The following is a 15304-nucleotide window of genomic DNA, read 5'->3' on the forward strand; positions in this document are numbered from 1 at the left end:
CTTTTGTTTCTCTTATAACAGACATACCAACACGTTCTCATTTCTTTTATTAATTTTCTGTTTTAATGAATTCCTGTGTTCTTTCCAGAACTGTCTTGTCTAGAACCCTCAAAGATCTTTGCTTTTATATAGGTGGACTTGAATCCTCAGGATGTTATGATGGGCCACTCAAAGGCTGGGTCACTAAGGGTGGCATACGTTCTTTCTTCCTGTGGTCTCCTGAGTTCAGAGAGGAGGCTATCATGTCCACCTTTCCCTGTGTAAGTGCAAAGGTAGGCAGTTGCTTGGAGTAGGAACCAGTGGAGCAGCAGCTGGAATGGGGTTGGAAGACCTACACTCATTGTTGATCAGGGTATGGTCATAAAGTATGTAATAGAAAATAAGAACTACTGCTAGAGGAAAGGTGTGACAGGCAGGAAAATCCTACTTTCCAATAGTTCTCTGTCTTGACCTACTGCATCCTGTATCTTAATCCAGCACTGACTATACCTGCCTTTAATAATAGGGACCATTTCTATGCCTTTCCTTCCTCTTCTCCTCTTTCACAATGACACAGAAGGTAAATGTGGGTTATCAGGGTTTGTTAGCAATGTGCTTCTTGTAGATTAGGTAAGCATCAGAGGAAGGTGGCTTTGTGGAAGAAGGATGTGGAATGAGGGTAGCGGATCTTGTACTGCAAGGGAATGTGTGTTCTGAGGGAGATGGATATGAGGAGGTGTAGAGTGGACCTTCTCCACTCTCAGAGTCTCACAAGTTCTTACTGCAATTTTCAGGTCTCCCAAAGCCATGGTTCTCCCCCTCCCCATTTTATCCTCATGCAATGGTATCTCTCAGACACCATCATTTATTTTTCTCAGCCCCATTGTTCCTCCACTCCGTCCTGCTCTGTTGCACCTGATGATCAGTTGCAACTGCAGAGTAGAATGGAAACAGGAAGGTGAGATCTAAAAAGCCAGTGCTGTTTTACTGATTTAAAGTCAAAATACAAGTTTAGAAAAAGTGTTTATGTTTCCTAAATATTAATTATAGACATGCTATATGTTTTTGAAAGTAATGAATAAAGCAAGATTATTCAAAATTTTCTTAACAAAAAAATGTGTGATGAAGATGCCTTGGGCTGATCCAGTGTTAGATAAATTAGCCACAGTGGCAGCTTTCAAGATTAATCTACTATTGGGGTTAACAGGGTAATTAGAGTCCAGTCCTCTCTGAAGTGGATGCTCCAGCAAAATCAGCACCACATTACTATGGTTTTTTTTTGTTTGTTTGTTTGTTTTTTGTGTTTTTTTTTTTTTTTCTTCCTGGAAAAGTACTTTTTATTTGTAAGGGGATGAGCTTTTTTTGATTTAAGCTTAAAATGCATTTTAAGTTTTAAATTTACTCTAATCCTTGTGTAAGAGTGGAGGCTTCAATTTTTTTAACCCCAGCTGCATATGTAGATTTTGTGGAAATGTATGAAGAAACTCTTGTTTCAAAGAACTAGAAAAATGTCATTGTCATGTCTAAATGTCATTTATTCTTTTGTAAAGCCTTCTATTTCTAGATTATTGTTACTTATTCCATGATTTTCCCATGAAAAGTCATCGACACAGAAAGAATAACCCAGACAAAAATAACATGGAAGGAAAGTGACTCTTCTCAATCTGCACAAACTACTAAACCCCATGAAAGTTATTCCTGAAATCACAGAATCACAGAATCACAGAATCACAGAACTGTAGGGGTTGGAAGGGACCTCAAAAGATCATCGGTTCCAACCCCCCTGCCAAAGCAGGTTCCTCAGAGCAGGCTGCCCAGGTAGGCATCCGGACAGGCCTTGAATATCTCCAGAGAAGGAGACTCCACAACCTCCCTAGGCAGCCTGTTCCAATGCTCCGTCACCCTCACCATGAAGAAGTTCTTTCGCACGTCAGTGCGGAACTTCCTGTGCTCTAACTTGCAGCCATTGCCCCTTGTCCTAATCTCACAAACCACTGAGAAGAGGTTGGCTACATCCTTCTGACCCCCACCCCTCAGATATTTATATACACTGAGGAGATCCCCTCTCAGTCTTCTCTTCTCCAGGCTGAACAGATCCAGGTCTCTTAGCCTTTCTCCGTAGGGAAGATGCTCCAGGCCCCGTATCATCTTTGTGGCCCTCCGCTGGACTCTTTCCAGGAGACCCTTGTCTTTCTTGTACAGGGAAGCCCAGAACTGGACACAGTACTCCAGGTGAGGCCTGACCAGGGCAGAGTAGAGGGGGAGGATCACCTCCCTTGACCTGCTGGCCACGCTCCTTTTAATGCACACCAGGATCCCATTAGCCCTGTTGGCCACAAGGGCACAGTGCTGGCTCATGGTCAACCTGTCGTCCACCAGGACCCCCAGGTCCTTCTCCTCAGAGCTCCTCTCCAGCAGGTCGTCCCCCAGCCTGTACTGATACTTTGGGTTGTTCCTTCCCAGGTGCAGCACTTGCTCTTATTAAATCTCAGTTGGTTTCTTCCTGCCCATGTCTTGTGGGCATCTCTTGTGGGCATCTCTTGTGAAAGTGTGCTTGAACTTTGGAAAGGCTATAAGAATTGAAGAACAATACTTTGTGATATTGTTTAATGACAGCCAAAATTGCCAATCACTTATGTGTTTAAAATGAATGCAGAGTTTCAGAACTTATAATATTTTGAATGACAGAATTGATTTCAGTTACTTAGTTTTGCTTTAGGCTTTTTTATTTTGTTCAGTTTGCCTCATTTTCACATGCATATGGGCACTTGTGAGTAGAGCAATGTCATTGCAAATATCATGCCTATAAAAACTTTCATCCATTTCACCTTTATTGAATATGCAGTTATGTTGTATGAGACTTTTTTTGTTAATAAAATTTTGAATAATCTTGCTTTATCATTACTTTCAAAAACATATAGCGTGTCTATAATTAATATTTAGGAAACATAAACACTTTTTCTAAACTTGTATTTTGACTTTAAATCAGTAAAACAGCACTGGCTTTTTAGATCTCACCTTCCTGCTTCCATTCTACACTGCAGTGTAGAAGGGTTTTGACATTTTTATGTGTAGGTTTGTGTGAAAAAACTTGTGATCTGTGATCTGTACCTAGTCCATTAACAATTCCTCACACAATAATGGATTCTCACTAATTTAGATTATGATTAATTTAGATTACCACAGCATTTTAAAATATGTGTGCATTAAGAAATGCATTTCAAAGTCTTGAAATGAGATTTTCAAAGCTGTCTGACAACTAGTCCAATTCCATTGGGCCTTCCATAGAACAAGGGGAACTGGTTTCATTCGACATAAAAGAAATATACATGCAAAATATAGATTCAGGTGGCTGAATTCAGGTGTGTGGCCTAGCTTCTAGATGAATATCAAATATCTTCCTCTCCCTTCAGTTGGAGATGTGATTCTCTCTTCTAAAATCCTTCTTCTTCTTTTTTTTTTTTTAATTTTTTTCTTTTTTTTTTCTTGTTTTTCTGAGCTGACTAGGATGGATGTATTTACCTCAATTAAGAAAACGAAAAGGCTAGGTTTTGTTTTTCTTTGTTTTCTTTGTCTTTACTATTGTTATTATTATTTTATCACCCAAGTTATTTTCTTCAGTCATTTTTTGGAAGATCTAAACTCATGGCATGAAACTGCCTAAAAGGCCTCAATAGTACACTGCTATCAGTAAGTAGAAATGGCATCCTCACTTTCATGTCTCTAATTTTGCTGTCTCATCTGTGACTGACTACAGCTGTAGGAAAGTAATTCCAGAAATAAAGTAGAAAGTGTTTGTGGAACAGTTAATTGCTTATGTTTTCAAAGGAGTATAATAAGGACATTGGGCAGGGGGAGGGAAGAATATGTGAGTTAGGCTCATATTTTAGCAATGATGATACATTAAAGCAGCTCACCTGTATCAAGCAACTTCTACAGGTTGCAGTTGCCTATCAACTTAAGCTAAATTTACTCCACACAACTATCATATTACTATCATGCACTGCCCCATAGTGCAGTCTTGCTTGTCCTCCAAGATTCATGCTAGTGATCAGGTAATTGTGTGGTGATGAAAGTTAGCTACAGGTGTGTGTGGAAGAAGTATTTAACTTGGTCATAGCTATAACTTGTTGACTATAAATCCAACATTTATGTTTGCTTCAAATAAGTTGTTCTCATGAATATTCCTGACTGTTAATCCAGTCATTAAGGTATTTATAGAAAATAAAAACAAGAGGTAATAGTAAAGTTGAAAAAAAAAAAAAAAAAAGATTGAAAAAATGGTCAAAGATAGATTTCTAGTTTAGATCCTGGTAGAATAACTCATTGACTGCAGTCCTGCAAAGAGAGACTGGTGGGTTCTGGTGGACGAAAAGCTTGACATGAGCCAGCAGTGTGCACTTTCAGCCCTTCTGGGGCCCTTCTGGGGCCCTTCTGGCCAATAGCTTCCTGGGCTACATCAAAAGAGGCATGACCAGCCCATTGAGGGAAGTGATTGTCCCCCTCTGCTCTGCCCTTGTGAGGCCCCACTTGCCGTACTGCATCCAGAGTTGAGGCCCCCAGTACAAGAAAGATGTGGACCTGTTAGAGTGAATCCAGAGGAGGGCTGCAAAGATGATCGAGGGGCTGGAGCACCTCTCCTAAGAAGAAAGGCTTAGAGAGCTGGGGCTGTTCAGCCTGGAGAAGAGAAGGCTCTGGGGAGACCTCACTGTGGCCTTTCAGTACTTAAAGGAGTCTTTTATAAAAGATGGAGTGCAACTGTTTACTTGGGTAGATAATGATAGGACAAGGAGGAATAGTCTTAAACTAAAAGAGGATGGACTTAGATCCATCAGGACAAAATTCTTCACTATAAGGGTAGTGAGGCACTGGAACAGATTGCCCAGAGAAGCTGTGGATTCCCCATCCCTGGAGGTGCTCAAAGCCAGGTTGGATGGGGCCTTGACCAACCTGATCTAGTGGGTAGCATCCCTGCCTATGGCAGAGAGGTTGGAACAATATGATCTTTAAGGTCCCTTCCAACCCAAGCCATTCTATAGTTCTATGATTCTATGATTAGCTATAGTATCTGTATTTCTTCACATTAGATATGAGCCAATGCTTTAATCTGGATCATGGTTCAACCTGAAAAGTTCACAAAGGTTTGGAATTGCAGTGGTTAGAGAGAAATGGTGAGGTTGGTCACTTTCTAGAACCATTCAATTCTGGATATTTTAAAGTTTTTGTTAGCATGTGTCTAATGTATATGATTTAGGTTATTTTAGAAATAGTTCTTTATATTCTCTATAGAGCCATATTGCTTTTATCTCATAAATCGAGTTGCCTGTAAGTCATGGCTTCCAGATGCACAGGATGAAAGGATGAAAGGGAGGAGGATGAAAGGCAGTATACTCCAGGGAAATGAAAATTCCACAAACATCATAATTGGCCAATTGAAAATACTGTTTTGTAAACAAGAATCTAGTCTGATATTACCTGGAGCAGAGTTTCAGGTGTGGCAGAAAAACTGGGCTATTTATGAGGCATTGTTATTAATATGGTACAGACTGATAGAAACTCAGATATTTGGCATGCTAAAAATGTTCTTTCTTCATATACACTTGCCTGCCTCTGCTAAGGGCAAGACAGTGATGGTAACAACATTTACACTAGTCCATTAGCTTACTATGTTGTAAGTTTGGTTTAGCTTTCAACTTTGACAGCTAGTTGCCCATGCAATCATAGATCTAAAATCTATGACATCTGACCAGTTGTAATACGATGAATCCACAAATTGTTTGCCTCTTTCATGAATGATCTGTTTCAACCTTCCCCTTAAATATCTTGGGATCACTGTGTAATGTGTCTTGGACCAATGACAAGTTCAAGGCCCAGTGTCTCGTGAATTTGATTTTGCTTAGAAGAAAAATACCTTGTCCTAGTTGGAGGTAACAATTGGTTACTAACCCTGCTAATCTGTAGGATAGTTAATCCTTAGACCATAATGTTATGATTACTGCAACAGCTATTTTATATCAATTTTTAAAGGACTTTACACTGTTTATTGTATTGCTCTTTGCAAGAACTACAAATCTGTAATCCATCCAAAGTGCACACAGTCTTAAATAATGACAGAGAAAAATTTCCATAAACATGCTCCCCTAAAGAGTGTCTCTGCAGCCAAGTATTCACACTGTTACACATTATTAGACATGAAAATAAAACAGTAACCCAAGGGAGAAACAATCTATTCTGTAAGAACATTTCTCTGGAGAAGGGTTTTTATGCTTACATATTTGCTAAAAGAATAGGGTCCTAGTCCATGACTACAACTACTTGATACTACTGTAGGTCAAGTAAAAACAATAAACATAACAGTAATATGCAGAGTCATTAGTCATTTTAAAATTTCTAAGATTTTTTTTTTTTTAAGTTAGATCTATACACGAAATTATTCCACTGATATGTTGGGTGATGCCACAATTTAATAGGCTAATGTCCAGCTTTAAAGATTTTTTTTTCTTCACTATTGTCAGCAATATTTGTTTCAGTGGTGACTTCTTAAGGCATAGAATAAATGATTTAAAGCAACAGTTTCGATACTGTTCAAGGGGCATCTGGCTTCACACTTAAAATTCTAGTTACAAATGTAGGAGTATTTAAATTTGATTTGAATCAAAATGAATACTGAACAAAAATAGTGACGCTATTTCCTGTTATGGTTTCACACACTGTGTAATACCTTGGTATTGCAATGGCAGCATTTTGTTGTTTGGTTCTAGCTTAAGGGCACTTAAAAATCTCGGTACATTTCAAAATTTAGTTTTGCAAGTAATCCTCCAAAGCACTACTGGTGCTGCTTTACAGGAGCAATCAAATGCATTCTGTCAATCTATTTATCTAGCTATCTGTCTATAAAGCAATATATATTTCTATAATATGTCTTAAGCGTACTTTTTTTTTTTGTTTGTTTTTGACTGCTTCAGTTTTGTGTTACTTTTAAACATCTTTGATAGCTGAGTTCCAATGTGCTTGTACTGTCTTTTATTTTTCAACATCTTCAAAATTACAATAATGTTAAATGACTTATTCAAGCATGTTATTATTATTATTATTATTTAAATAAATGAATTTATTGGGCTAATAATCTGGTCTAAAAAGGCTGTGAGCAACTACCATTGATACATTCACACATGCTGAGATATAAAAGTACTTTTCCTTGGATGAACATCCCACTACTAAATTAGTCTAAATGTTTTTTTTCGGTCTAAAAGATAATCTCTTCCTCAGACTTCCCCTTACCACCCCACTATGTCATAACCATAAGAAACAGTTTTTTTTTTTTTTTAACATTTTATTTGTAATAATTAACCCTCTTGCAATAGAGAATGGCTGGGCTCCCTGTTCTATTCACTTCAAGTTTTCATCTTGATTTTGGGGCAGCATCTGTGTTATTTCAGTTCTCATTTGTGAATACCTTCCTTCCTCTCAGTGTTCACTGCTTTGCTGTTCTGCTTGCATTCAGCATATTAGGACAAGGCTGTTGAATGAGTTCTCAGTGCTTCTTTGACTTTCCTTAAGGTGTAAAAACCAAAACAGTATGTTGGCTTTTTTTTTTTTTTTTTTTTTTTTTGTGACAACTCCTTTGGACTTTTAATCTTGGATAGTTTTAGATTTTTAATGAGGAATCCATATATGTTTGTCATGCACACTTTGTAAAATTCAATTATTTTCTTCCTAAATCAAAGAGAACTTAAAGAGAGATACATTCTTTGTATATATTCGTACTGTATTCAAGGTATATTTGATATATATTACCTTATTTATATATATATTTATATATATATATATTTATATATATTATCCTTAATTTGCAATGTATAGTGTATATACATCTTGTGTGCTTGATATCCAAATCCTGGATACCATTCTCAGGAAGAATTCCCAATGATATCAATATGAGTTTTATCTGAGTAAAAATTTCATGATTTGGCTCTTTGTTTTCAGGATGGGAGTTATCGTTTTCTACTTTGAGCACTCATTTGGCCTCAAAGTACGTTGGCTCAACTGGTTTTTCAGTAAGTGTCTGACAGCTGTACTGGCACACTTCCAGCATCATGGGATTCATATTTATCCCTACATGGGCATTTGGCCTTCTTCAAGTCATCACAACTATTTCTAGCTTATTGTCCTGACTGTAGAACTCTTCCCATTTTCAGGCAAAGAACAGATTCTGAATCACTTACAGAAAAGAGTGGAACTGTTCCTTTGCATCCATGTATATATGAACACAATCAAGATCAAGTATCTCTAAATCTATTTTATAAAGTATTGTTTCATGCAATATACTCATAAAAAGAATGTATAGGCACATGTATTCCAGGATGTGATGTGGTCTGTTCAGTCGAGAGTAAAATGACTTCACAGATTCAGTGAAGAAAGATAAACTAATTTTCCAATCCTGATGTAGGTGTGTGAAATGCAGTTAAAAGGACATTGAAATGTATTACTAGGAAACTTAAGAAACAGTTGAACAGAACAATCACTTAAAGCAAAACTGACAACAACAACAACAGAAAGTTACAGTTATGCTATATTTCACTGTCATGGAATTTTCTCACCCTGTTTCCTTTCAAGACATTCTTCAAAATTTGCTCTGGCCTCTGACAGCTGCCCCCGGTGTCCCAAAATGCTTTGCTTAACAGAGAATAAAAAAAAGGAAGGAAGTCGGTTCAATTTCATACGTGCTCCTATAGTGAGATTAGATCACTTTAGCTTCTTTTACTTTCATTCAACTAATCTTTCTTCTTTTGTCATGCTGTCTCCTTGCATGTAGCCTATACATGCCTGATGCCTTCACTGTTTCTTCATTTAAGCCTTAAGATGTTTCTTCCATGTGACCTGTAAACCCTAATTAATGAAATGTGGTACAAATTGATCCAAATCAACAAGCTAGCCTAAACTTTCAAAACTTCATGATAGAAGTAAGAAGAATTGACAATAGCATTTTTAAATGCTTATTTTTGTCTGTCCTTTCCCCATCCTGTCTGCCAACATTTTTTTGCTGTTAATCACATTCAGTTATGTCACAGATTACCTGTGTCTCATTATTTCTCGGAGTTCCACATGCACCCAAACAGTTTGTGAGTAATAACAACAGTGACCCTGATGACAATTAGTGCTATAGTAATCCCTGAACTACATTCATTATGGTAGTGATTTTTATGTGAGGCATGAGTAATGCAAAAGGACTTTAATGCAAAGTGAGAGAGAATCACATTCTTTGAAAGACAAATCTTCTGAGTGTAGATTGAGTAAATTGATAGCCTTTCCTGCTTTCTTCTAGCATATATTTTATTAATCTGAATAGTACATGAAATTTAAATTTAAAACAAGCCATCATGCTAGCATTTTCTTTAGATATGTTTGGTATATCAGTACTTGAACTTTAGAGAAAAAGTTCACACAAGCCTACCACATTAGCACCAGATTCTCAGGGAGCAGTAGAAAGCAAGTATCATTCATGAGACTGCCTTTGAGACAAACATGCATATTACATCTTCACAGAGTTCAAAAAAGATATGGAAACGTTAATTTAAGACAGTTGTTTGAATATCAGTGTGTTCACATACCTGCTTAGCACATCAGGAACTTCATATGAACAGGATAAAAAACATATTGAATCACAACATCTATGAATTAGGATGCAACAGAGAATGCTCAAGATGGTAGTGAAGATGTTGCAGACAGGAGAAAATGAACAGCCTATATATCCCCTAAGATGACTGCTGAAGTTGGAGGCAATCCCTATTCTATTGTCCATCAGGATTATTTTTTTTTATGAGTTTTTAGATTGCTTTTGTTTTTAGATTGCTTTCAGATTTATGAAAAAGTGTAAGCAGATTTTGTTCCTAGGCTGACAGACATACATACTAATTATAATAAGAGCAGTGGCCAATGGTACTTATCTGAAATGTGTGTGAGTGGGTTACTCATAAGTGGACAGAGGAATGTGAGTTGTTTTAGTCTTATACACTGGCATTTCTGAAAAAAGCTCTGAGTGGTGAGTATTTTTCCCGGGACATCTCTGAAATCATTCACCACATCTTCAGCTTTCCTCAATTACATCTTTAGATTACAGCCCAAACTTTTAACCTTTAAATACAATTAGATTACTATTTTTTAGCTTGTTTCTGTGACATGGAACAGATACAACTGACAAGGACTATTCACATGTGGCTATTTGCCCAAGAGACAGCCCAAGAGATGTGAGACTGCTGTACTTCCGTGCCCTCAACTCCATCCTGTATTGAAGCTAAGCATGTATTCTCAATAGGCACATGCACACAGAGCACATATATGCACAATGTGTATATGTACATACATGGCTGGCCACATAGATCACAGAGGCACACAGACCAGACATGCAAACACAGACAACACAGTGGCCTCATCCTGCTCATCCCTCTGGATGAGTAGGATGGAGGTCTGCCAGTGGGAATGTATATATATACACATGCATACATACATGCATATACATATATTCAGTGTGGATTCCCTCAGTAACAGGACTCAGATGGCCTCTCCAGTTTCTGGCACCCAGATAGAATCTTAGTTTAATAGAATGGTTCATGTTGGTGGGAACCTTAAATATCATCTAATTCTAAACCCCCTGCTGTGGGTAGGGATGCCACCCACTAGATCAGGTTGGCTAAGGCCCCAGCCAGCCTGGCCTTGAACACTTCCAGGGATGGGGATCCACAACCTCTCTGGGCAACCTGTTCCAGTGCCTCACCACACTCAGGAAAGAATTCCTTCCTAATATCTAATCTAAATCTACCCTATTTCAGTTTAAAATCATTTAAAACTCCTTGTCCTATCACTCTAGTCCCTGACAAAGAGTGCCTCTCCAGTTTTCCTGTAGGGCACCCTTTAGGTACTGGAAGGTGCAATGAGGTCTCCCCAGAGCCTTCTTTTCTTCAGGCTGAACAACACCAACTCCTTCAGCCTGTCTTCATAGGAGAGGTGCTCCGGTCCCTTGATTATCTTTGTGGCCCTCCTGTGGACTTGTTCTAATAGGTCCATATCATTCTTGTGGTGGGGGCCCCAGAGCTGAACACAGTACTCCAGATATGGTCTCACAAGAGCAGAGTAGAGGGGGAGAATTGCAGTCTTCGGTTTGCTGGCCACACTTCTTTTGATGTAGCTCAGGATATTGTTGGCTTACTGGGCAGCAGTATACACACCCATGAAGCTACAGCCTCACCCTGGCTGCTCACTCAGACATATAACCCTTGGACCCCCAGAGTCTCCCTATGTTACTGCCTTTCAAGACACACACGCGCAGGGAGCTTGCCACTAAAGACCCTTAGATCCTTTGATATCTCTGGCATCTGGCTTGGAGTCCCCTGGTCCCATGTTCAACTCCAACCATGTTCTTATCCTAGACACCTACGCCCGTCTGGGTTCCCAGGCACTTCACCTGATTGTGAGGCACCCTGGCTTTATCTTCACTAGCACCCACATATAATCATAAAATCATCTATGCTTGAAAATATCTTCAGGATCATCAAGCCCAACACATACTTTCACATCTGCACTTGCTCCAGTAGCTGGTGGTCAGACTCCTATGCAGAACAGCAAGCTATTTCCATGAGACTGGCCCTTTTAATCTCATTATTACTCTATTTTCACACACTAGTTCCTTCCCAAGTGATCTAGATCCCTTCCTTTCACATTTGATTACTCCACTAAAAAAACAAAACAAACAAACAAACAACAACAACAACAACAACAACAACAAAACTTAGTAAGTTCTGTGCAATCCCTCAATGCTCTTCCTCTGAATCCCATAAAATATCCCATATCCCTAGGCAGTGATCCCCCTAGTCCAAAAGGTGCTGTGGTATTGACTTATCTGCATGGCTTGAATTGTGAATAAGTAATCAGGATCTATTTATTTATTTATTTATTTTAATCATAATCACAAGTTTTGTTTTGTTTTGTTTTGTTTTGTTTTGTTTTTGTTTGTTTTTAACTCTACTTTTTAGGAGCATCCCAGACCAGAGTATGAAACCAAATTGCTACAGAAAAAGCTGAAAAATAAAAACACAACAACGGAAGATCCAAATGAAGTAAGATGTGGCTTATCTTTTCACTTACATTTTGATATGTTTTGTTATATTGTGATTATCTTTCTGTCTCTGGCAGTTTGCAAAAGAAACTTTATGGTGCTTTTCATCAATCTTGTATGTTGCTTGCTCTGGATCTTATGCTATGCAGCCTTGTAGTGCCACTGATATGTTTCAAGGTCATGACTTTGCTAGCTATGCAAAGTAAAACATTTTACTTAAATAGTTGAACACCGGTTGAAAAGTAGTTCAGGATCTACTCTGTAGAGCAATGAACAATTAGAAAAGAAAGATGATCAGCACAAGAATTCTTGTAGCAATGACCTAGAATTTCAGTCCTTTGTGGACAATAATGGAAACAACTTTTATTGTAGTGGCATAATTAACACTGACATCTTTTGTCATGTTGCAGTCACACAGTTGTGCAGTTTTTATAGCATTTCTATTATAAACTGGGGAGATTTAAATTAGAGATTAGGAGGAAATTCTTCACTCAGTGGATGGTGAGGCACTGGAACAGGTTGCCCAGAGAAGTTGTGGATGCCCCATCCCTGGAGGTGTTCAAAAGCAAGTTAGATGAGACCCTGAGCAACCTGATCTAGTGGGTGGCATCCCTGCCTACGGCAGGGGAGTTGAAACTGGATGATCTATATGGCCCCTTCCAACATGAGCCATTCTATGATTCTATGATAAATTGATTGAATACTAATCAGTATATTGTTTTAGATCGAAGTGCATTTAGGATTTTTCTGCTTATTTCAAACCTAAGTACAAACACTTTTTTTTTTTTTTTTCTCCAATGTCTTCTTGTAAATGTCTGCTTCCAATGTCTGCTTGAGTTCTAGTTCATCAGCACTCATAAGCACTTCAGTTTTGAGGTTTGGTACAACAAATTTAGCCTCACAATACATGAAATAACGATCCCTTTCTTCTGCTGCTCACCATCAAGACTGTGATGTGTTTCCAGTGAAGGATTTATCTCAGTAAGACTACCTTTCACTTAATGGACCAGCCAAACTCTACGGAAGACAATAGAAAGATTATTAATTACTTTAAAAGGCTTTGGATATGACCCAATATGAGCAGAGACTCTGACACAACAGAATGACTCTGCTGTATGAGCTCTCTGACACAGGAAAGGTCTTCCATTACACCCTGAGCACTTTGTTAGGCCTTCTAGTGAAGAATCAAAGGTGGTAAAAGATGGCTAAAGCAGCTGCTGACATTCAGCTCTTTCTGATTTAGTTAAGTGAAATTGGGAAATAAGTAAGCACCTGGTGCTATAGAATATTAAACTTTTGCGGTCCTGAGGCAGATTTAAATGATTAGCTTTCTTCTAAGAGTGTAGGTGGAAAATGATGAACATTGTGAAGATCTAGCAACATACCAAAGAGCAATTTAAAGATTCAGCACTATACAAATTCGTTTCAGACATCACAAAGGGAAAGAACTCCCAGTTTATAGTATTATTTAATTCTAAAGTAATTTTGAAAAAAATAGATTCCAGTTCTTGTGTCACTTAGTGATTTTTTGAAGCTTCTGAATTCATTTCATTTAAAAAAAATTAAAAAATAAAGCACTTTGACATTTGCCATCATACAGTTGCTCGGAGGGAGAAATAAGTTATTCATAGGACAGAAGATTTAATTTGGATTGATTAAGATAACTCTCTAAGAAAGATATTAATCTTGTAACTCATGCACCACCATCTCTCTCCAAAATGCTAACATGTATTCCAAAATTCTGAGCAGTTTTCAGTCACTGAATTTGATTATTCATTCTGTTGCAATCAATTTTTGGATTCCTTCTCTTCCCTTCCCTTTGCTTCCCTTCCCTTCCCTGCCCTGCCCTGCCCCCTTTGTTATTTTTATTTTCAGTAAACAACAAATTAGTCAGAGTTTGGAAGGTCTCTTGCTCAGACTTTGTACCTCAAATATCTTATAATATAAATGTAAGCAATGTTTGTGTGAGACCTGCTGAAGAGGGAAAAGCCCAGTTCTTTAATTGAACTGTTATGTTTAACCATCGAAATGTACCATTTCATTTCACTTTGGAAGATCCTGAAAAGTTAGGCATTAAAAGTGATGAATATTGGAGTCTGGAATAGTTATTCTACATAATTTTTAGAGGTTTTAATCTTTTCTTTTTTTTGCCTTCAGATGGCTGTATGTTTTACTTATTGCAATATTCAGCAGCTTTTGCATGGCATGTTAATGTCAAGGCACAGGTTTCTGTGAGGTCTCTGGCTCAATACTTTCATCTTGTTGGGTGGAAGCCAGAGTACAGAACTTTGTCATATTAATAGTGCAGATTTTCTAGCAACTGGACTTGCATCAAAGTAGAGGTCTCTGTGGTCAAAAATTCATTCCTCCTAATTTCTTGGTTTTATGTGAATACACATAAGCCTCAGCCTCAGAGAAGTCTTGCTTTCATCATGTCTTTGTTGACAATCTAATGTCATGGTATAAGTCTTTGTGAAGTTCTTTCCTGAATACTTTTAGATAACTAGTGTGATTTTGAGGTATATCATTTGCGTGTAACAGGTCAACAACTGCAGTTTGCTGTATTGATATCAAAGAACAGGCTCTGGCACCAGTGGCTAAAACTTCTTGTTACTTATCTCGTATGAAGTCAGAAGTCTCCAGTTCAGCAGCTGTGGCTTGTTGGGGTAGAAACGATGCCAAAGCCACAGCTATTGTGAGAATATTGACTTAGAGCTTACATAAAGGCATCTATTTCTATAAAATTACTGGCTTATTTCCAATATGTTAATTCCTCTGTTCTGGTGAGGATGTGACTAGTTTTATGTTGAGAAACTGAGCTTTTATGTGGAAATCTCTGTGTACAGTGCAATTTATTTTATTTTTTTTTCGTGTCTTACTTCAACAAGGAGTCCCTGTTAAGCTAATAGAATTATTTTACAATGAAGGGATGAGTGTTTTGTTGTGTGCTGGTGTTGTGATTGCAGAAGAAAATCAACACCAGCAGTTTCATACTCTCTTCAGTGATAACTTGGGAATACCTATTAAGAGGAAACCTATGTCAACACAGTTTTCACTGTTGTTGAAGTCATTAACTTTAATGAGTGTGGAAGATACCCAGTACCTGTAAGGGCCAGTAAATATGAGTCTCTCTACCAAGGCAATTCATTTCAAATTAGCTTGATTGAGACTGAAAATAGAAAGTATTACAGATCTAGTGTACTGCTTGCTTAA

General features: G+C 37.9%; 1 protein-coding gene across 4 annotated transcripts in view; it reads left to right on the forward strand.

Moving 5' to 3' along the window:
- Positions 1–15304, forward strand: part of ANO2 (anoctamin 2) — a 190394-nt gene that overhangs the window by 77588 nt on the left and 97502 nt on the right. For 3 of the 4 annotated variants that reach the window (XM_032207994.1, XM_032207993.1, XM_032207996.1), the window contains one exon: positions 12009–12092. The exons of the other annotated variant lie outside the window; for it this stretch is intronic. In XM_032207994.1, coding sequence (XP_032063885.1) covers positions 12009–12092 — 84 coding nt within the window. The remainder of the gene's footprint in view (positions 1–12008; positions 12093–15304) is intronic. 4 annotated transcript variants of the gene reach the window in all.

This window comes from Aythya fuligula, chromosome 1 (genome assembly GCF_009819795.1).
Source record: "Aythya fuligula isolate bAytFul2 chromosome 1, bAytFul2.pri, whole genome shotgun sequence".
NCBI classification, from domain to species: domain Eukaryota; kingdom Metazoa; phylum Chordata; class Aves; order Anseriformes; family Anatidae; genus Aythya; species Aythya fuligula.